The 23,347-nt window shown below is 37.0% G+C and overlaps 1 protein-coding gene across 1 annotated transcript in view; it reads left to right on the plus strand.

Moving 5' to 3' along the window:
- gpc3 (glypican 3) overlaps window positions 1–23,347 on the plus strand; it is a gene marked incomplete at both ends in the record, with an annotated part of 75,084 nt that overhangs the window by 11,608 nt on the left and 40,129 nt on the right. Inside the window, 3 exons of the mRNA XM_081382100.1 lie at window positions 6,361–6,503; window positions 9,593–9,718; window positions 18,101–18,212. Of these exons, the coding sequence (XP_081238226.1) occupies window positions 6,361–6,503; window positions 9,593–9,718; window positions 18,101–18,212 (381 nt within the window). The remainder of the gene's footprint in view (window positions 1–6,360; window positions 6,504–9,592; window positions 9,719–18,100; window positions 18,213–23,347) is intronic.

A 23,347-nucleotide genomic window follows, 5' to 3' on the forward strand; every position in this document is an offset into this window, starting at 1 on the left:
TCTTGCGCATTACTATCCGTCAAATGCTCTGTCAGAATGATTTTTGTTTTATAGACAAGCTGTTTGGGAAAATGTCATCCCTAGCTAAATCTACGCTTATGGATCTTGCACCTGACATCTGATGTGATGAGCCGTATTCAAAACCATTGTAAAAAAAAAAAAAAAAAAAAAAAAAGCCCACACAAACCTGTTGCTGCACGCCACTTAAATTCGGCTACATTTAGTGCTACTAACTACATTTAGTGCTAGCACCACTCACATTTTCTTCAGAAAAAAATTTGGCTGTGATTATTATTAGTAGTATTAGTATAAACATTGATTGTTCATTACAGGGTTTTTTTGCACCCCTCTTTACACTAACCTCACTCAATGCAATTTTCAAACTCTATGTTCTTCAATAAAAACAATAGTTATTGAAGGAGGAAAAATATGATTTGAGTTTACATGTTGATTGTATAACAGTTCGAATAACAGTTATTGTCAACTATGTACGTTTTCTATGCTTGAAATATTTTCCCTGTAACATATTTAAATCAATATTAAATATTATTATTTAATAGTTTAAACTAAATCTCACAAGACTATTTATATAATATTTATAATAAATAAACATACTTTCTAAATAAGAACTTCTGAGCTGTTCAAAGTTCTGTCATTTACATGTTATGTTATGTGTTTTTAGCATTCTTTCAATTAGAGTTTCGATTATTTAATTATATAAATAAATATTAATTCAATTATTTTAAGTCATCCTGCATCCATTGGATGTTTGCTCAAACTCCTTAAGTAGATGTAAAATCACTTCATTGTGTGGTCTTGAATTGGTTATTGCTTTATTATAACAGAAATCCCAGCAATCCCAGTCTACTTGGGCCTCGTTTGTCGTTTAACCTTCCCATTCTATCCCTTTTGTCTTTTCAGCTGTACTGATAAGCCATTGTTTCAGCTGAGGATACATGTCTGTATTAAACATTGCGCACTGATGTCATGAAGTGCATGTGAACCATTCTGGTGGAAACGAGGTGCAAAAACAGTGTTTGTTTTTTTGTTCATGAGTGTGTGTGTCTGTCCTAATGCTTCTCTCAGGGGTGTGTGAGGTACAGATAAAAGGCATTGGATATTTAAAGAGCCTCTCTGTGAGACGCCTCTTATCTCAGTGTTACTGTTAGCCAGCACATCCTCTGTTGCCTGCCTGATATTAATACCCCTCTAATGAGAGAAACAATCACACACAGTCTCACATATACAAACTATCTCTATACTCCTGTGCCACAGCTCCCCAAGCGCCCGGATACACACACTTACACAGAGACAGACACACACCCAATCACATTAATCAAGGCCGTAGGGACACAGACCCGCAACACAGAGTAAATTACAGCAGGAAAGAGCCATGTTTCAGACCGGCCACTAATGATTTCCCATGAGCACACACCACAGGGAGCATTGGGGAAGAATGTGTGGGTGTCTGGGATTAGATTAGATAGTGTACATGCAGGCTTGGTATTGATACTGTAGAATTCATCAGGTTGAGTGTATTAACATGAGGGCCGATCGGGGCGTTTGATGTGTCCAGGTTTGAGCAGTAGCATTGCTAAAAGCAACACTGTGAGTTTGAAATGAAAGTTCTGATAGTCTTTTCTTCCCTGTTGTGACGTATATCCGAGTTAAACGGCTACTTGAATAAGAAAAAATGTTGAGCGGGACTTGATTTTGTCCATCAGGAATTGATTGTTGTAGTTTGCCATTGCTGTGATATATAATAAATACTGCAATATTTAATTAAAAAATAAGAATTGTCAATTAAAAAATTGAAGTCAATTTTCACGTTTTGTCAGGAGTATGTTGGTTTGTTTGTGCTCTAGTTTGTTTTTGTTCCTGTTTTCCTGTTCCCGGTCAGGCTGCTGATTATGTCCTCATTTGTTTGCATATGTGTCTAGCTTGGTTTCCTTTGTTCTATCACTGTATTTACAGCCCCGTGTTTCCTTTACTCTGGACCAGTTCTCGTTTACACTTATGTGATTTAGATTTAAATCTAAATTTAGATTTAAATTAGAGTTTTGCTCCAGAAATCTCCTGCATGTTTGTTTTGTTTATTTTGGATTCCCCTTTGTCTTCGTGCAATCCATACAGCCACCTTTACTACTATGTACAGTGTTAAGTTTTCAATTTTAAAGTACTTTATTGGCATGATTGGGTTTACATACAATATTACCAAAGCATTATATACAAAACGCTACTTTTCAGGAAATGGAAAAAACACAGTATTTTTTAAATAATTAAACATTGTGTTGTCAAAGTATATATTGTATATATATAAGGATATTGTGGCTTTGTATATGGTCAGACACTTGCATGTGTCATTATATCATTACAATTTTTACCGAAAAACAAGCGTAAATGGAGGTTTTTGAGCAAACTTTTGAGAATTTCGGCCATACATGTTTTGTCCGTCTAGAACAGTAAGTGCATCATCATTTATTTTTTCATAAACTTACAAGTTATAAAGTTTATCATAGCTATATATAGTGTTTCTTGAGTAAAGAAAATGCTGTACTTATTCAAAGAACCATTTTTTTTAACCCTTGCATTGCAAACATACAGAGATGGTCCAAAATGTGTGCGGCACTTCATTCACGATAGAGACGAGGTGGAGTTATACTGACAGTTTGAAGATCCAATGGAGTTACAAGGTTTAGTCACTACCTCTTTCTAATACTTTTCATTGGTTAAATATTTGCAAAACACACAGACGTACAGTAAAAGATTACCAATAGTTATGATTTATGAAAAAATGGAGATATTTCGACAGCAACGGTAAACAGCATTACAACAACATACAATTTTATTAAAATAAGGTGCTAATTAATTAGTAAAATAATATAAAATTATTAAATTTGTATATATAATATTTATCTAGACATTATGAACAAAAATAAAAAGTTGGTTTCTACAGGTGTGCAGCTGAAAATTGGCTGCAATTGATGGTTAATGGTTTTTCCTAGTAACATCTGCATTTGATTTGTTTCTAAAGAAAAATGGAAACCGTTGAAATCACAATTCATCAGTTTGGGTTAGAGTCCTTCAGAGCTGTTCCAGTGTAAATGACTCCTGTCTAATCCCCTTATACTTTACCATGTCTCAGGAGGGGAGAGGGTGGGGGAGGTGCTTAAATGTTTAATTTGCAGTCTGAAGATAAAGCTGCTTTCTCCGGCAAAGACATCCAAAACAATTTTACAAGCACGTTCAGGTGAGGCGACTACATGTGTACCACTAATTAGTTAAAGCATTAAACTAATATGATGAGCTGCATCCAAAAATAGATTTTAGTGGAGTCATTTAGAATCATTTTGCATTATGACCGATGTGCTTGTTTGTAGCTTATATCGGTGTTCAAAAAGACATTTACATCCTTATGCCAGTAGATGGCAGCATGTGAGTGTTGTTATAAGTGAATTCGTGAAAGATTTATTCAACTGATTTGTTCAAAAGCACTGATTCATTCAGCAATGAAGCAAGTGACTGTATTTAAAAAAACAACTATTAATTCAACCGATTTTTTAATAAAAAGTTGATTCATACAAGAAAGACGCACCATAGTGGAATTGTTTTAGCTGGCGGAACAAAAATATAGAAAGTGACAGTATTGTGTCTAAAACGTAATTTACTCATTAACTTCTATAAAGGCCCGTTCACACCAGTTTCAGAAAGTGATTCCAACAATATTGTTTCTCTCTGCTGTTATCATTATAGTTGTGGTGTGGACTCTGTTTACATTGCTATTCTTTTACATTTACAACGATTTTTAAAACTATCTATCATTATCATTAAAGATATCATCCTTGGCATGAATGAGCCTTTACTCTTGTTTATTGAATTGTCGCATAAAACCAATAATGTTGTTGGTCTGAATATAGGGGAGAGCGGGGCACAAAGTAACGCTTTTTGACTTTCTCAATTTGTGTAAATCTACTTATGGTTCAGAGTATTTATTTTTTCCCACATTAATTTCCCACATGTCTAGTACAATTATGTGTTTTTGTTTTATTAATACAGTATATACTTTTTTCTTGATATACCCCGAAAGAATGGAAGTCAAATGTGACAACATGCCCCATAGGTGGGGTACATTGTAACATGTGTGGGGCACATTGTAACATGACATATGACAGCTTAAAATGTTATCTGATCTAATAAAAAAAATACAACTAAAAAAAAAAAAAAAAAACTAAAATATTTTCTAAATAAAATACAATTAAAAAACTTTTTCATATAAAATAATGGCAATTTTTAATAATTAAATATAAACAAATTTTTGAGTTTTGACTACGAACACAGGAAAACACAGCTATACAACATAGTTCAAAACAAATAAATAATTAGTAATTTCTGAACATTGACTCTCAGTCTTTATTCACCTTTTTCTCATGTTTTCTCAATAAAATTAATAAAAGTATAGAATATAATAGCATATTTCTAATAGGGGCACATTGTAACGCAGTGTAACACATTGTAACCCCACCTGCACAACTGGGATTTAAACCCTGCTAGTGTCTTCTGCTAGTTAGCGAAGCATTAAATAGCTGTCTCAACTGTTAAATAACATCTTGGAGATTAAAATAATATCGGATTTGTCTTATTTTAAATAAACAAAAAATAGAGATGAAAAATTAACTTAAGTAAGAAATTTACTTTTGCTATGGTTTAAAGGTGCATTGCGCAACATTTCATGTTAAAAATACCCGTTTTTCTAACCCATACATGCTTGAACAATTGCCTGATGGGCTGAATGAGCCCTTCTCTGATCACTGCGATTGCCTCTATAATCCTGTACAGTAAAATAAATAAGAGGGATTCGGGCCGGAATTTGAGACTGGGCCTATTAAATTGCCTATATTGCAGTTTTGCTTCTTGCCAGAGGGGGCATAGTTCTGCAAAAACTCAGAGACTTGCGCAATGCACCTTTAATAAATGTCTATGGATATCTTCCAAAAAAAATAAAAAATTTGGCGGAATTTTTTTTTCTATATAGTGTTGATATGGCAACTAGTAAATACACAAAGTTTCGTCATCCAAGCATGTGCGGAAGAATTTAAAACAAGCGTGTTACAACTAGCCCCGCGTTAGGTTGTGCCCTGCACTCCCCTATATATTTTTTGTATTTAAATATGTGTTACAAACAATATTGCTCATCAGTTTTTTTTAATAAACAGGCTAGCTATTTTTATATAGAGTAGTTTGTAACTTAGCTACCTGCTCATTTTAAATAGCTTGGGTTTGAGTCAGATATCCTGTGACCCGAGGAACCACAGAGAGAAAAGCAACAGTAGAAAGTGTTGCAGTGCTGGAATATGTTGCATCAGGATTGCATTTGTATCAAGGCTCTCTGATCTGATCTTCCGCCGTACCTCTTTTGTCGCTGTCTAGTTCTGTGTCTTTTGTTCTTTCTCTTAATCTCTTTCACACACTAAAACACTCACATGCACATCAACAGTATCTATTTACCCTCCCCTGGGCTGTTTGCTAGAAAGAGCTTCTATTGATCTACGCTGATAATCATGTCGTTTATCTCAACAGCAGTTTGTTGGTTTATTTGTTGGAATATTTGTTGGTGTGTTAGAGTGAATCCGATCACCCCACACACTGATGTTTCAGAACATGTTAAAAAGTGTATCTTCTTATGTTTAGCCGCAGCGACCAATCCCCCGGCCGCCCCTGTTCGCATGAAGATGTCCTTGTACTATTGATCTCCTTTCCCGGATCCCATCAGAATTCCAGAGCCTGTTTACCCAGACACACACATATTCATTCATGAACAAGCAGGCACAATATGCCACAAGCATTACATGGCAAAATGACGCCCTGGACCAGCCCCCATGGGAAATTAAACAGCGGCAAATCATTAAACCACAAGCTAAACATTAAGAAGCATTTGCATTTTTATTGCACCTGAAAGAATGGCAAGACTCCATTATCTCACACAGCCAGCATGGTAGCGGGGTATTATTATTATTATGTTGTCCCGTATAAAAACAATAGCATTTAGCGCGCACGAGAAGGGGAACGAGAGGCTTGTTTACTTTCGTTATGTCAGCAAAGGGTTATGATTATTGAAAGAGCGCAGCCAGAGTGTCTGACAGACTCAACAATGCCTCGTTTTGTTATGTAAATCCTATTGTCATCAAACACAAACAAACAAACAGGAGGCAAATGCGGCACCATCAGCCAGACAATTAGCTGAATGGGGAAGAAGTTTTGCAGGGACAGTTTGTCTTATTAATTGCTTTCGCAGCTGGATGTCTTCCAGGACTGTGTCCAAGAGTGATCACACTCATCCCGCCAATCTTCTCCTGTTCACAGGTTAGCGGGATATGTGCGCACGCGCCCCCGCGGGTGTCTCGTGCCCTGGCCCTGTCGAGAGAACACGCGGCAGCCTCGCCGGTGCCCCACAACCGCCCTCCGGTGAACTTTGACCCCGATGAGACCCTCTTTGGACGCCGCAGGTAACGTCATGATTCAATATTTGAAAGTGATTTAACAGCAATCAGTTAACATGTTTCTCATACAGTAACAGTCAAAATGAAAATGTAAAGTCATCTATTTTCTAAATGCATGTTTTGATCTTATTGTGAATGAAAACTTCTCTCTGGTGACGTATGCAGGACTTCCCCTTCCCCTTTTTTACTTTTGACCTCCAGCGTGCCTTTAGATCTGTCTCTATCCAGTCAGAAACTGATCAATAGAAGTTCCTGTCCTACATTTTTTCTTTTTCGATAACAGGGCGGTCCATTCTTGTGAGAGCTGGAGACTGGTGGCAAACTTATGCGAAGAAGTTTGCATTGTTGCATTCCAAAATTCAAGTTTGGTGAACTTTGACCTGCGAATTTGTGTCAAATGAACCAACAGAAGATCAATAAGACACAGCGTGACCTCTTAGCTGAATTAAAGAAATTACTTCAAATTAAACAGAATTTTGGAGGGTTGTAGTGCAAATCCTTTGAGCTTCTGTGCTTTCTTTTGCCAGATTCCCTGAGATTCGGAGACTGCGTTTTCTGCATCACGGGAATCGTAGGGTCCTAGATAGCTCTGTGTGAGGAAAAGACTTAAAGCTGACCTGAAAACAAATAATGACTTAAATTTCAGTCCGTTTCTCAAATAAAGCTATTTTGAATACTTTAAATAAATCGACACTTTCACGGTACTTAATGCGTTTGGAGCTTAACTGCCTCACTGATTCTAATGGCTGATCTTGTTATTCAGCAGTATTGAAACATGAGTATGCCTGACTACTCTTAACCGTCAGCTCTTAAAATGACAATCAGCTGCTGAAAACACACACATTTCTGTTTTATTTGAATCTCTCAAGTGCTCTAAACACTCCACTCAAGAAGGCTGCAAAGCATTGCTGCTATAGAATTGACAATAATCAATTCTGTGAAAATAAAATGTGAGGAATGGGCTTTACAGCCAACCATAATGTCGTTCTCATGCATCTCTTCATACAGCTCACATCTTCTGATGCTGTAATAGATTCTCCACTTCAGCGCCTCTGAAACACTCTCTCTCTCTTTCTCTTCCTCTGACTCTATCTCGTCCTTCGTGGTTTTCTCTGTATACTGTAGATTTACTGACCTTTTAGGGGTCTTCCAACCCACTCAAACAGTCTGTTCTATATTTTTGAGTATTTGAGTGATGCTGAGTATCATGCACCTTTTTTCTACTTCTGTACTTTTCTTCCACTTCTTTTCCTATTAAAGATAAGACATGACCAAAAAAGCTTTTTTAACAATTTAGTAGAGTATTACTTTTAGTGTATCACTTGATTCTAAGATGGTTTGAGTAAAATGTCCCTTAATTTACGTATATTAATATATAGCCTACATTCATTTATTTACATTAATACAAAGTATATATCTAAATAAATAAAATGTAATATTATAATATGTAATAATGTAATAAATTCTATGTCTGTTATACACTACTGTTTAAAAGGTTGTTTTTTGATGTATTTGAAAGAAGGTTTGTATTTACCAAGACTTAATTTATTTGATTAAAGATACAGTAAAAACAGTAATATATGTGATGGCAAAACTGAATTTTCAGCATCATTACCCCAGTCTTCAGTGTCACATGATCCTTCAGAAATCATTCTAATATGTGACCCTGGAGTCGCACGGGTATATTTGTGGCAATAGCCAACAATACATTGTATAGGTCAAAATTATCGATTTTTTTTTTTATGCCAAAAATCATTAGGATATTAAAGTAAATATCATGTTCCATGAAGATATTTTGTAAAATTCCTACCGTAAATATATAAAACATTTATTTTTGTGAGTGAATGCAGCACAATTGCGAACATAAATGGGCAATTTAAAGGTGATTTTCTCAATGTTTCGATTTTTTTGCACCCTCAGATTCCCCATTTTGGGTCCAGGGTCACATATGCTGATTTGGTGCTTAAGAAACATTTCTTATTATTATCTATGGGCGGGTAAATCTATGGTCTTTTTCAGATCTTTCGATCTAATGGACAACATAAGGTTAGTTCAATTTACATTTGAATGCGCCCGGAGATGAACATAGCATCAGCTTTCGTTTCTGCTCTTGTGATCGTTGTGAGTGCTTGTTAGAAACCAGAAATGGTGAGAGAACATTGCGCTTGGTACATTTTTTGTCTTCCAACCAAACTTGGGTCTTCAGCTGACAAAGTTTAAATCCCGTCTGGCTAGCGCACTTCCCATAATGTTTACTCATTAAGTCAGTTTACAGAGAGGTCTTTTGTGGCTGTTCGAACACATTCAACCACATGAGTGTCTACACTATAAAAGCAATCCAGTCTAATGTGTTTTCAACTGGAAGTGGTTGAAAGTGGACAAGCTCAAAATGCTTTAGACCCCGTTTACACCTGTATTTTGCGTCGACCAAAACGCATCTTAATACCAGGTGTAAACAGGGCCATTTATATAATATTTTATTCAAATTATATCAAAGATATACTTTTCAATGGAAGTTGCGAAATCAAAAATCTGAGCTTGCACATGTCTGACTAGGTGGGCGACTGGATTCATTCTGGGTGGAGGTAGCTTACATGTATATGAATTCTGAAATGCAGAGTGTGTTTGTGCTGTTAGTTGAGGTGTGTGTGTTCAGGCTGATGGTGACAGAGAGAGGCTCATTAACACAGGCTTTGTCTCCTGCCGTGTGAGTGACATTGAGTCGCCTTCTGCCCCCTCTGTCCTGTGCTGTTCCACTCTCCCTCACTCTGATGAACAGATGAGCCAAAACAGTATGCTGTTTCTTTTCCAGCATAATGTCAATTATCAGTCAAAGCATCTCAAATCAACTTAGCCTGACAGTAAACGACATGTAATGGAGTAGATCACGTTTCAAACTGCGTTTGACCCCATACCCATTTTCATTTTTCTCCATGCCCCTCACTTTCCCCATGAATACATGGATCTTTGTGCTGTTCTTTTTAATCTTGCCTCTCTGTGCAGATCTAATTTCAGTTTTCATTTTCTTTGAGTCCACATGGCTTATTCTTTCTGCTGCTTTCATACTTTCTCAATTTCCTCTCTGTCTGCTGCAGGGAGTTTATCTCTGGTCTGAGGGGCTTCAGTCAGTTCTACAGTGGTCTCGGAGAATCTTTGTGCAGCAAAGAGCCGACGGCACTCAACAGCTCCCTCTGCTGGAACGGACAGGAGATGACAGACAAGTGAGTTTATCATTTGTGGCAGCACTGATGGCCACGTCCTAATACTGTTTTTTTTTTTTTTGTCTCACAATATAGTGTCTTTTAGTATATAATTAGGACATAAATGTTCATTAAAAAGTAAGCAAATTCATTAAGTGGCATCATTCCACTTGCAGATATAGTCCCTGACATGTAAACTAAGATTAATAGTTGTTCTCAATGGGTGCTGTTGTTTCACATCCTTGCGGTTACTATGGACCCTTGCCAGGGTAGACAGCATATTTAATTTGATGCTAATAAATGAGTGCATGAGGGAACAAACATAAGTTGTACTGGCTTAAATTGGGTTTAAGCCAGGTCATGTTTCATTTTCTGTTTGTCCGCTTGAAAAAAAAAATTCAGTGTTTCGTCTGCTAAAAGATTGGCACCAAGGTACCAGCTGTACAACATGCTGTATGTATTTTTGTATGGCTGGAATGCTTGTCCACTCAGCATCCAAGACTCCTATTGTATAATATAAGTTATTTCAGGATGGAAGAGGCTTTTATCTCTTTATGACCCACGCACACTCTCTATTAGTGTTTTTATTCTGACAGTTTATACTAAGTGGGTAAAAGTAGCATATATTACAATAGAATCAGCCTCCTAAATGCTTTCTAGTATTACTACAATCTCAAAATTGCCCCGAAGAGACATATTGCCCCTGAGCTTGTCACAAATCCTGAAGTCTAAAGAGCTTTCTGAATTAAACGTAGACCGTGTAAGTGGCTAGAAGCTGAGCGGATGATTGTGTGTGTGTGTGTGCGTGTGTATCTAATGAGTTTGGCTGACTCCAGTTCCATCTGACAGGCAACAGGGTGTGAATTGTGATGTGGTCTTTGTGGGGTAACTGATGTCGGGTGGTTTGGTGGCTAATTCGCACTGTTCCTGCCTGTGCCTGGCTTTCCGCACGCCCTTTGGAACCCAATTTAAAAATTGTCATAGAGCTACAGTATCTCATCCTAACGACTTGGAAATATCAGCTCAAAAAGTGAAGTGATCATTAAAGGTTGTATCAGTGATTTCAGGCCCCAATTTTTGTTTATCACATTCATCTAATCTTTCCTAACGATCCGGTAGCTGCCCGCCCCATAAGCAGGCCGTCAAAAAACCACGTCTCTGTAGGCAGCCTAGGCTCTGAGATCAGCACACAAAAACAATTGGTTTCACCAACCACTCAAAACCAAAACAAATAGTGTTCCAACCAATCACTGACAATCCAGCCCGTTCTCATCCTAGGGCGTCATATATTGACGCTTTTGACATTTCGTCGACATCGAACGCACATGGCACCTTTTAGCGTCAATATGAGAAGCAGATAGAAATGGGCCAGAAGGCGCCTCCTAGCGGTCTAACCCTAACCCTACACCAGACATAAACCTACCCATAACCGAACAAAGCTCTGTGCGTGTCATATTGACGCTAAAGGGTGCCATGTGCGTTCGATGTAGACGAAATGTCAAAAGCGCCAGTATATGAGAATGCGATGAGGATGCGTTGGACAATCACTGTTTTGGTTTTGAGTGGTTGGTGAAACCAATTGTTTTTGTGTGCTGATCTCAGAGCCTAGGCTGCCTACAGAGACGCGTTTTTTTGACGGCCTGCTTATGGGGCGGGCCGCTACCGGATCGTTAGGAAAGATTAGATGAATGTGATGATTTTTTTGGGGGCCTGAAATCACTGATACAACCTTTAAAGTCAACATGATATCAAAATGGGTCCTATTTACTCTCTTAATGCTCATTCCTGGTCTTATTGCTAATCTTACAACGATTCATCAGTGCACATTATTCCAAAGACATCCTAATCTTTAATCTCATTGTAATAAATTCCTCGGAAATGACTTTACTTTTTTGATAATTGTCTGTTGGATAATGTTGACCAATTGCCAATTTTTTAAGGATTATCTCAAACATTAGATCACTATAACAGAATTCACAAGTTCATGTTTCTTTATTTGATAGACCTCAATTTAGATGCTTCAATTTATTTTCAAATATTATTATATTATATTATATTATATTATATTATAAGCCTAATAAAGAAATGAACTGTTTAGCGTGATATTTTTAAAATTGAATTCTCAGTAATGAATTGCTTATTTAACACAGCATTGCAAAAAAGTTTTCAAAGAAAGTTTTCAATAATAATAATGAATTAAAGCTGCAAGCAGCGATGAAAAAGGCCCTCACACCCCTGCCACCGCCACCCGGCGCCTTTAGTAAAGGCCTTAAGATTACACTCACCAAATTTGAAGAGGATCAGATCAAAACTGTAGGAGGAGTTTGTTAAAGTACAACATCAGGAAATTACGAAAAATGCACATCTTAGCCTAGAAATCTAGACGCACCCTAGCGGCAGCAAAATGTATTTCGCAGCCAGGTACGTCTAGCAACTCTCAATAAACCTTCTCGCTGCAAAAACCCAGATTGGGTCAGGCCAATCACGTTGTGTATAGAGTAGGCGGGGGCGGGCTTAACATACACGACAGAGTTGCGACAGTTACCTGCTGCTGCTACTTGAAAACAAAGAATGGCGGCTGCTGATGGAGAACAACGGTCTTTCGAATCGGCTTTGGCCGAGACTCTGGAGGACTTAATTTTTTCTTTGAGAAAAGAGCAAAGAACGGCACTTAAGTCATTCTTAAAAAAAGGAAGATGTGTTCGTCGTTTTGCCGGCCAGATATGGCAAAAGTTGGATCTATCAACTAAGCTCCGCTGTTGGGAAAACACTCTGGTTGGTTGAAGCGCTGTCCTATTGCGTGCAGAGGGAATTTGAAAGACCGTTTATCCCGCCCCTCGGATTGAGCCGTGACTGTGGCTACATCTAACATCTTGATGTAGGTCTGGCTTGCCAGGCTAACAAAATCTAGGAGGAAGTTCAAAATAGCTGACTTCCTGTTGTGTTTAGGGCTATGCTCCAAGAGACTTTTTTGTGGGTATTGGGGCAAAATGTGGGGGCAATAATTTACCGAATTTGCCCCACCCAATTTTGAAAACCATATCACACGTAAATTTTCACCACTTCTGAAGCGTGTGCAAAGTTTCATGAGTTTTCGAGCATAGGCCCTCTAAAAAGCGATTCACTTTGGAGAAGAGGAATAATAATAAACGGAGCAAAAACAATAGGGTCCTCTCACCATCGGTGCTCGGGCCCTAATTAGTTAATTTTGTAATAATAGAATTCTGATTCTATTATTAGCAATTAACTGCTTGTTTTCAGTTGTTTTTAGGGTTCCTATTGAATAGAAATGACAATTTAAAGTTAAAAGTTACAACTGCATTATGTAACCTGTACAGATTTGGGGTTTTTGCTCAGATGGCTGACATTTCTGTCCAATATAAAAAGGTTTTGCTCAGCAAGAACAAAAATTAGAGGGAGGGAACATTGCTCAATATAGTTAACAGGTAATGTTTTGTGCATGAATGTACTTTCCAAGGAAACTGGTTTCAGACACACTTCCAAGACACCATCATATAAAATGAGCTAAAACAAAATCAAGTTAGATTTAGCGATAACTATGCAAATATTTATCAATGTCATAAACAGTGATGATGAAGTATTTTTCACTTTTCAGACATGTACAGGTTAGCTCCTAAGTGTTGATATCCGTTTTTGCTTTATCTGTTCATTGTATCCGTCTGCTCACTGTTGGACATGTGTGTCAACATTACAGCATTATGCGTTGTTTACTCTCCAGTAAGTTCAGTTGAGGAATGAGTGGGAATGAAATGGCCTGGTCACAACAGCGTGGTGAACAGTTGGCCTTAGGGGACAGACAGCTGTGTCAGGTGGCTCTCAGGCCCTCAGGAGTTAATTAGGACCCATGAGAGAAATAGATAGGGGAAGAGAGAACTAGAATAACCATGCTTTGCCAGAAATGTCTGCTGAATCTCAATGTCATTCCTTGGCTTCTAGTGAAATATAATTAATTCTGGAATGCGTTCAGACCCATTTTATGCAATGTATTGAAGACGAAGCGCTCTCTCACATTCTGTACTGGGAAGAAAGCCATCTTAATCGTGCCAAAGAATGTCACCATTTATGTGGCCCTGATATATTAAATAGTCGACTCAAAAATGTCAAAGCATAAAGCGAATTCATTAACGCCACAATCAAATAAACACAACGAGCAGCTACAACAACATTCCTGCTCATTCTTTCATACAAATCTAAACAGTCCAAACTGTGCAGAAATGTTATTTCATGTCAGGATTAAAACAATTATTATTGCAAAAGATGATTTGATTGTAAAGTTCATTTCTAGCATCCCTGGTGTTGGCTAGAAATGATATTTCCCCCTGTGCTGGAGACAGTGCAGAGGAGCCCTCAATGTCAAGGATCAAGTCACCAAAACTCTGGCACAGATTTCTGCCTTCTAGAGAATCAATTTTAGCATTCTCAGTATCTGCCTTCTTCATTTTAGCCGATGTTTCCTAACCGCTTTGGTCTTATGTACTCCCACAGGCCCATCGGCTCGGCTCAAGTACCCCCTCATCGACTCTAAACCAGAAACATACTCCTAATATTATACTAGATATCATTTGGACCATCAGTAATGTTATTAAAATGATCACCGTTACAATAACTCACTGTTAAACTAAAAACAATCGATTCTGTGGGTGAAAAACAGACTCACCAAGGAGCTACATCTGAAGTAGTTTGATAAATACAGAATCTATTATTTAAAAAGGAGTTTATTTTGGTATTCGCTTGTTTGACTGAGACATTTAATGGGATGAAAATAGGATAGAGAGTTGTTGTGTATGAGTGAGAATAAACAGCAGTGTCACAGAATTCTTCCGCTGTCTTTACATATGCACAGATGTTCTGCAATAAGTATAAGCCACACAAATTGACTAAAACATAAGCATATTATTTTAATGTGTTGACAGTGCTGATAATTTTATTTTAAAGTCATAATTTGTATAAGTTTATTGAGATATTCCAGCTGGTACGCCACATCACTGTTGTTGCCTATACCACCTCAACCTCTTCATTTTTCGGTTTGAAGGGAGTTTGTGGCGGACAAGCTTGTTCATTTATAACTGTGAGAAGTCAAGATTGGAGGAAATTCATTGTGTTTTGTAAACCTTCCTCCGAGTCCTAGAGCACTTCTCTTCTTCACGCTCAATAACCCCCGTCTCCTTCAGCTGTTCCTCAGTTACATCATGAAGATCCTCGTGATTGATTCGCGTGGTCTCCAGCGGGTTTGGGCAGTGGGGCATGTTGGATCTCTGAGGGGTGCTCAGTAGGTCCATGAGTCTGAGCAGGTTCAGCATGAGTAGCTGGTCCAGACTGTACATCCACGGGGTGTTTAGTCATTTCCTGTAGTAACAGTTGGGTTGCCTGTGCTCCTGCTGTACAATAATGCCTGTCGTGGGTTGTTTTTGTTTTTTAGGAATCATAATGTGGCTGATGAAATGAAGTATATTTTACATTAGAACACATGGAAAATGCCAACTTCTGTCTACTTTGAATCCTTTTTACATATACAATTGAACATGGCAGTTAACATTAATGCAAAAAATATTAAACATACTAGCATTTCATTTTATGAAATCATTTAAAAGTTTCTACAGATTGTTTGTCCAAAAAACGCACAAAGTATAAGTTTTCAAAGCATTTGGATTGTTTTATTTTAATGTACTTTTGTATTTTTAATGCATACTACCTTTAGACAATATGGGATCATTAAGATTTTTTTTAAAAGAAATGAATACTTTTATTCAGAAACACTGAAACAAACGAATACCATTCTTTTGAACTTTCTATTCATCAAAAAATCCAGATTTTCTTTTATCACGGCTTCCACAAAATATTAAGCAGCACAACTGTTTTTAACATAATAATAAGAAACGTTTCTTGAACTGCAAATCAGCATTATCACAGGTATCACAGGATATATATGAAGAGTTCAGATGCAAAAGCCTCTAAGTGCCATCTGAAATTTTCTTCTAGAATGATTATTTTTATCAAGACAAGCTTGTCAAGGTAAATGGAACGTGCAATAGCTCGAGGCCCAGAGAGAAGGAAATTAATAGTGGAATAAAGTCGTTATTTTTGTTTACTTTTTGCGCACAAAAAGTATTCTCGTCGCTTGATAAACTTAAGATTGAGCCACTGATGTCACATGGACTACTTTGATGATGTCTGTATTGCTTTTCTGGACATGGACAGTATGCCGTCCATTGACTTTCAATGGAGGAACAGAAAGCTCTCGGACTAAATCTAAAATATCTTAAAAAGATGAACGGAGGTCTTACGGGCTTGGAACGACATGAGGGTGAGTCATTAATGACATAATTTTCATTTTTGGGTGAACTAACCCTTTAACATGTCAAGCTTTCAGTCTTTCCTATAACACAAACATCTTGCAAGATAAAATATGAAAATCTGCTATAGATCAAATCCACAAGAATAGACTAAACCCTCCTTATTCACACGCTTCCAAATTGCATTAAACAAAGACTCGATATACAAGGACATTTTAATCAAAAGTGAAAAAAGCAAGACTTGTTGGACATTCAATTAAAATGTTCAAATAATGTTTCTTATTGTGTATTTCAGTGCTGAAATGTGATTGGCCAATTAGAACAGATTCTGATGTTCTATAGTTATTTTCTCTAATTTACCTAATTAAAATTCATAAGGGAAGGCTTCTTAGTGCTGAAACAATCCTCACTTTAGCTACCCCATTACGTTTTAGCATTTCTGCAATAACGTTTGATTAATTTTGTATCATGTGCCCACCATCCTAAATAGAACAAATCTGAAAGTTTTTCAGTACAGATCTGACCTGATGGTGATGCACCCTGGTCAGCACACAAGTGGGCGCCTCATGCGTGAAGCTCCAGCTAATCTCATCTTCCATTAAACGCTGCCCATGTCTTCTGATCTCATGTCTGTATTATTAATGTGATAATTAAAAGCGGGAGGTGAGCTGCCATCGTGAGTAATAAGGAGAATAAATAAGTATGGAAATGTAATTTGGCTTAATGAATAAGCAGTGCATGTAAAATAACGTGCCGTGAGAGATGATTGGATAGACTTGTTCAGGATTATGTCATTCCTAAGAATGGAACATGAGGTCATATCTTTGGCTCTTTCGTCTAAAAGCACACGGTACACACATACTTGAATATGTGGTTTGTGAGGACTCTCTAGGCGTAATGGTTTTTATACTGTACAAACTATATATTCTATTCCCCTACACTAACCCTACCCCTATAAACCTACCCATCACAGGACATTTTCAGATTTTTTTTAATTAATTATGTTATTAAGCCATTTGGTTTACGAGGACACAGGAAGTATCCTCATAAATCATGTTTACAGTGTAATACATATGTCATTATATACATTTTTGTCCCATTAAAACATACAAGAACACACACAAACAAAACAATTTGTGGATATTTTTATAAAATTTAAATAAAAACACAGATTTTTGTGGTGTATGGACTTCGCTGATGAGTTGAGGTTGGTGTCGAGGCATGGAATATGTCACTCACTGTCTCTCTGTCGCCTCAGTGCTTGCACCAATGTGCCCGTGTGCATCAACACTAATTAGCTTTTAATAGGGAGTAATTAACTGGAACATGAGTCCAACGGGCCCGGGGGGATCGGGGGAAACACTTGGGCGCAGACACACACACACATTTTTAGCAGTTGATGATGCCCAACATATGCTCCAGTTGCTCAGAAACATTCAGATGCCAGCACATGTCTGACCCAGTTGTGCTGTTTTACTGTTCGCTTAAGTGTGTGTGTGTCTGTTAAGAGCTACAACATAACAGGAACTTTTACTGGGGGTGTGGGGGGGGGGGGGGGGCTGAATGCAGATTTAAATTTACTGGTAGATACCATTCATATTTATACTTCTGTTTTTGTTTATTTAGCTTTGAGTAATTTTGAACAACAGACTACACAAGGCATAATTTATTCACAAAGTCCTTGGCATCTACTAATAAGAGTTTGTTTTGTTAGGTGCCTTTGAAATCCGTGTCCTCATGCAGCATGACTGAATCAATGTGCTGAATGGGGGGAAGAATTTAAAGGTCTAATACTTAGGAATTTAATTTGAGCAAGAATTACAATGGTCACATGTTTGCCTCTAGGTGGCAGTAGAGGCCAATTTTAGAGTTCATGTTCTTGTGGACGATCACAGCGGTCTCTATAAAATTCCAATTTCATTATATTTTTGTTTTGTTTTAGCTGTTGGGCAAATAAGTGAACACAATAAAAGCCACACTAGCATACATCCTGACAAGGATGTTCAACTATATAATGGACTATATGTTCTTAGTGTGCTGCGCTTTAAAACCTGTAATTTAGTTTAAGTGTGAATAATATATTTTGCAGGTTTCCTGGTCCAGGGCTGAAGAGAGTCCATCCACACGGCTCAGAATCCAGACAAAAAACTCCTGAACCTGTCATCAGTCAGATCATTGACAAACTCAAACACATCAATCAGGTGAGTTGCTGTTTATCAGAAAACATGAACTTTTTTTTTTTTTTACATGTGAACTTTACAGTGCACATCTGTGAATAATCATACACTGCCATGCCATCAGTCATCACAGAGATATACAGCTGTGCGTAAACTCATCACCTCGGTTTTAACTCCGTCACAACAGTCTGCCAGTCATCACACACACAGATGCACATGTTTGCACGCTGTTTTATGAAGCGCAGTCTTGGAGATTATCAGGATGTGCGATAGGGGCTGCCGGTATCTGTACGTTAACGCAGACAAAGCAGAGGCTTTCATTCACTTTCTTTCTTCCTGCCTGCCTTTAAAAAACAACAGCTGCGTGTCATATCACCTTGACTGTGTGTGTGTGTGTGTGTGTGTGTGTGTGTGTAAGGGTGTGTCTGCTTATATTTCATGTACAGTTCGTTCCCTATTGTGTACAAGATCCCAAAGTGATATTGGACCCTTTAAGGTTTTCTGTGTGTATACTCTGGTAATCCTGAGAGAACAGCATCTGGCTCATCCACAGGAAGCTCACTGGGCGATCTAAAGGACGCTTCCTCTGTACCTGGAGGATGTGTGTTTTTGGCTGGGTTTAATGTACTGCAATGTGATAAATATCTTACATTGTGTAAGAAACATAGGAGGAATAGAATCCGACGGAAAATAGTTCAACTGTCGAAATCCGTTTCCCCATCACGGGTGAATCTGACTGCAGTAGATGTGAAAGATATGTATAAAAATTATGTTATTTCAGCCAGCGCACATACCTGTATTTACATCCTGTTTTCGGTCGAAGTCCATAGTAATCGATTGTCGAGTTCACACACATAGGTTTAGTTACCTATGATCACGCGCGTGAACTCGACAATCGATTACTATGGACTTCGACCGAAAACAGGAAGAAAATACAGGTATGTTTTTTTTATTTTTTTTTTATTGCATAACAACATACATATACAGAGGAAACACAATGTATTATTATCTATTACATTCATAATAGCATCAAAGAAACAATAAAATTAAAATAAAATAAAAAAAATAACACAGGGGAAAAAATAAAAAATTACAAAGAAAAGGATTCAAAAATTGTATACATCTGTTTCGCTTTTTTATTTCTAACATCTTTTAGGGCTTCAATATAATGTTTAAGCTCAATTTTAAATAATATAATGTTAGGTTTATTATTTGTCCATTTCTGCTTATGTATATGGTATTTTCCATACATAATTATTAAGTTAACAACAAAATTTTGTTCCACACTCTTATTTTTGTATAACAAAAATATATCTTTACCAGATAGTTGAATCTTTAATTTTGTGAATTTAAATATCAGATATTCAACATCAATCCAAAACAGTTGGGTAAATACACATTCAAAGAATAAGTGTTTTATTGATTCTTCTTCTGTATTGCAAAAGTTGCATGTAGTTACCATGTCTCTAAAAAATCTTGAGACTACTTGTCTCACTGGATAAATCAAGTGAATAATCTTATATGCAATTTCTTTAACTTTATTGGTCAGACAGTATTTACTGGGTAAGTTCCAGACCTCTTTCCAATCAATCTGATTATACATTGAGTTCCAAAAAGGTTTGCATTTAGGCAATAACGTAATCCTACATAATTCTCTAATATAAAAGTTATTCAACTTTTTATCTATAATTTTCACACCATCAATACTTAACTGATTAGTAGTATATATGGGGATAGCTTCGGAAGATACATTGCCTGATAAAAGTTGAATAAGGCCACTAGGAATGGCATCAAAAACCACTGCAAACTCCTTAGCCGCTACAGGGATCTTATAATAGTTAAGGAATTCACAGTAATTAAAAAGATGTCCATTATTCTTAAATAACTGTCTGACCAAAATTATACCGTTATTGTACCAGAAAATACAGGTATGTGCGCTGGCTGAAATAACATCATTTTTATTCATATCTTTCACATCTACTGCAGTCAGATTCACCCGTGATCACTCTGAAGGAATCACTCACATTAGCTGTGCACTTCTAATGACACATCAAGGATGTTAAGAGGCTAAAAGCAGGTTTAAAACTTGCCCCATTGAAGTCAACAGGGTGCAAATTTTAAAAAGAGGATAACACGGTGTAGGCAACACCGATTTTTGTCATTGTTCTCTGTACTGACAGCACTCCAAATTTACAAAAAAATGAGCTCAATGTTAAAATTGACCGGAGTTCTCCTTTAAAGAGTCAGCAGGACACAGTCAAGTGCTCACAGAAGAGATGAGCAGAGATATCCTCTTGATTATTATATTAACTCAACTCAAGATATAACTCATCTTTTTAACAACTCATTAATGAGACCTTTGTAATTTATCCCTTTGTTTTTTTCTTAATTTCAAATTTTCTAAAGACAGTTGATTTTTATTTTAAAAATGTTCCCCCATTATTTCATTTCTCCTATTTTGTTCTCTTTTAATTTTTGATTTATTTGTTCTGCTTGATTAACTACTTGTCAATACTAATTTATTTTGTTTTATTCGACTTATTTTATTTCTAGTCTGCTTTTTCCATTTAGTTTTGTATTTTATATATAGTCTGGTTTTTTTATTTTTGTTCAGTTTTTCCGCTTTATTTAATACTACTTGTTAAACGTATTTTTATTTTAATTTTAGATTTTTTTAAATTGTATTATTTATTTTATTTTAGCTTTGTCCTATTTTGTTGTATTGTTTTTTTTTACTGTAGACTTTCTATTTACTATTTTTTTATTGTTCTGCCTTTTTGTCTGTCAATACTGCTTGTTTACCCCCTTTTCATTGTTATTTTAATATTTTTTTATTTAAACTTATGAATTAATTAAAATTATTTTTTATTTGATCATCAATATAAATTAAAATGAAAAAACAAAACAGAGAGCGTGTTAGGTCCTGTGTATCTTGCGTTAAAGTAGGATGAGATATATTTAAGTGCATTGCTTTGCATATAGTTCTGTGTGTATGTGTGTGTGTGTGTGTGTGTGTGTGTGTGTGTGGCTTGGCTTTTGGCTTGCTTAGTTGGGGACATTTAATACTCAAAAATATTATTGATCTGCCTTACTTAAGGTGGACGATGACGCAATCTTCTTCTAGAAACAAACTTTGTTGTATTATTTTCATCACTGTGAAGCTGCTTTGATACAATCTGTATTGTAAAAAGCGCTATATAAATAAAGGTGACTTGACTTGAGTGTGTGTGTGTGTGTGTGTGTGTTAGTGTGTGTGTGTGTGTGTGTGTGTGTGTGTGTGTGTGTGTGTGTGTGTGTGTGTGTGTGTAGAGAGAAACCCACTGCGGCCTCATACTCAATGGCCCCATCTGAGCGGATTAGCGCAGCGCTCTTGTTTAAACAGACCACAGAGACATCAGAGCGGCTCAGATGAGCTGTGGGTCTCGTCTGCCCTCGGGCTGTGAGGTCAAGCCTTCCATGGGACAGGCCTTCGTTCTCTGTTACTCTACAAACAGACTTTCTTCTCTTCTCTTCTCTTCTCTTCTCTTCTCTTCTCTTCTCTTCTCTTCTCTTCTCTTCTCTTCTCTTCTCTTCTCTTCTCTTCTCTTCTCTTCTCTTCTCTTCTCTTCTCTTCTCTTCTCTTCTCTTCTCTTCTCTTCTCTTTCTGTCCATGAAATACTGATCATCTTCTATCAGTTTCTTCCTCCTGCACTGCACCTGTGAAGTGTCCAGCTGTTGTTTCAAGATACATGTCACATTATTTATGTACATGACAAATATACACACGATCAAAATGAAGATGTACTATAGACTTGTTGTGTGTGTTAGAAAGGGGAAAAGAGAAATAATTCAATAATATCACACTCAAAATTTTGTGGTTGATCTGAATGTCAGCATGGCTGTGAATACCTCATGCTGATGTTCAGTATAACAGCGTTTGTATTGTGATATTGTATAATCACACAGATGCACATGATATACTGTAGGTCTGGTGACTTTATGATGTCAGTGCTGTTCATGTCTGGTAGGCAAATGGCAAGCTTATTTCAAAAGACCTCTATGGCATCTGTGAACCATAGATAAACACATCAGCTGCCCCTATAAACACATAAACAAATGTAGAGACACACACACATTTGTTTCACTTTACTTTCATTGTTTTTATATCAGGTTAATGTCCTAACCCGACCCGACCCCTAAACATAACCCTTACAGAAACCTGTGCAAAACACTAGATTTAAATATAAACATGAATTGCCTGATTTATATGCCTTTTTAAATAGTGAGTACAGGCCCGTTCACACCAAGCACGATAACTATAAAGATAACGATAAAGATAACTATATATGCGTCCACACCAACGACCGATAACGGTCTTTTTATTCTAAGCACGCGCACTCCCGGATGATCCAGATCCATTTTAAATGCGCTAGACCTTTAAATTAGAATGGATTCTGATTGGCTGTCAGTGTTTTATCGTTCGACAGCTGGAAAAAAAATCGTTCTGAAAGTGATCCCAACGATATCGTTCCTCATATCTTTATCGTTATAGTTGTGGTGTGAACTCTGTTATTCTTTAATATGGAGAAAGATTTTTAGAATTATATCTTTATCGTCATCTTTATAGTTATCGTCCTTGGTGTGAACGGGCCTTACCAGCTCACTAGTCAGTGTTCAACAGGTTTCACTATATTTGTATGGACATAGACCTCACAAGTAGTCATGTAGAACAAGATGATTGTGTGTGTGAGAAAAGGAAACCCAGAATTGATTATTGGACTGTGTGAACATGTGATGTCTTTACAATGCGTTCTCTGACCAACATGAGAATAATACTGCAGTTAAGTCGTTTGAAAGTACACAATGTCCTAAATGAGATAGAACAAGACACGACAACGTCCAACGGCATAAGCAACACTTAGAAATCAAAGCCTAACCAAATTAAGCCCCCTTCACCCTGACAGAGACTGTTTAAATCCATCATAAATGACTCATTATTTAATTATTGGTTAAATAACTCTAATCATGGTGACTCTATAAAGTTGAGAAAAGTTTAACTTTATGCAAATTAGCTTCTACCAATGATTTTTGGTTCATACGTTAATAATCGGAAAAATCGTGTTCATTGATTCTGCTGCTATGTCAATACAAACTCTTTCTCCAATCAATCCCAGCCATTT

The sequence above is a fragment of the Scardinius erythrophthalmus genome (genome assembly GCF_964197995.2).
Source record: "Scardinius erythrophthalmus genome assembly, chromosome: 13".
Classification (NCBI taxonomy): domain Eukaryota; kingdom Metazoa; phylum Chordata; class Actinopteri; order Cypriniformes; family Leuciscidae; genus Scardinius; species Scardinius erythrophthalmus.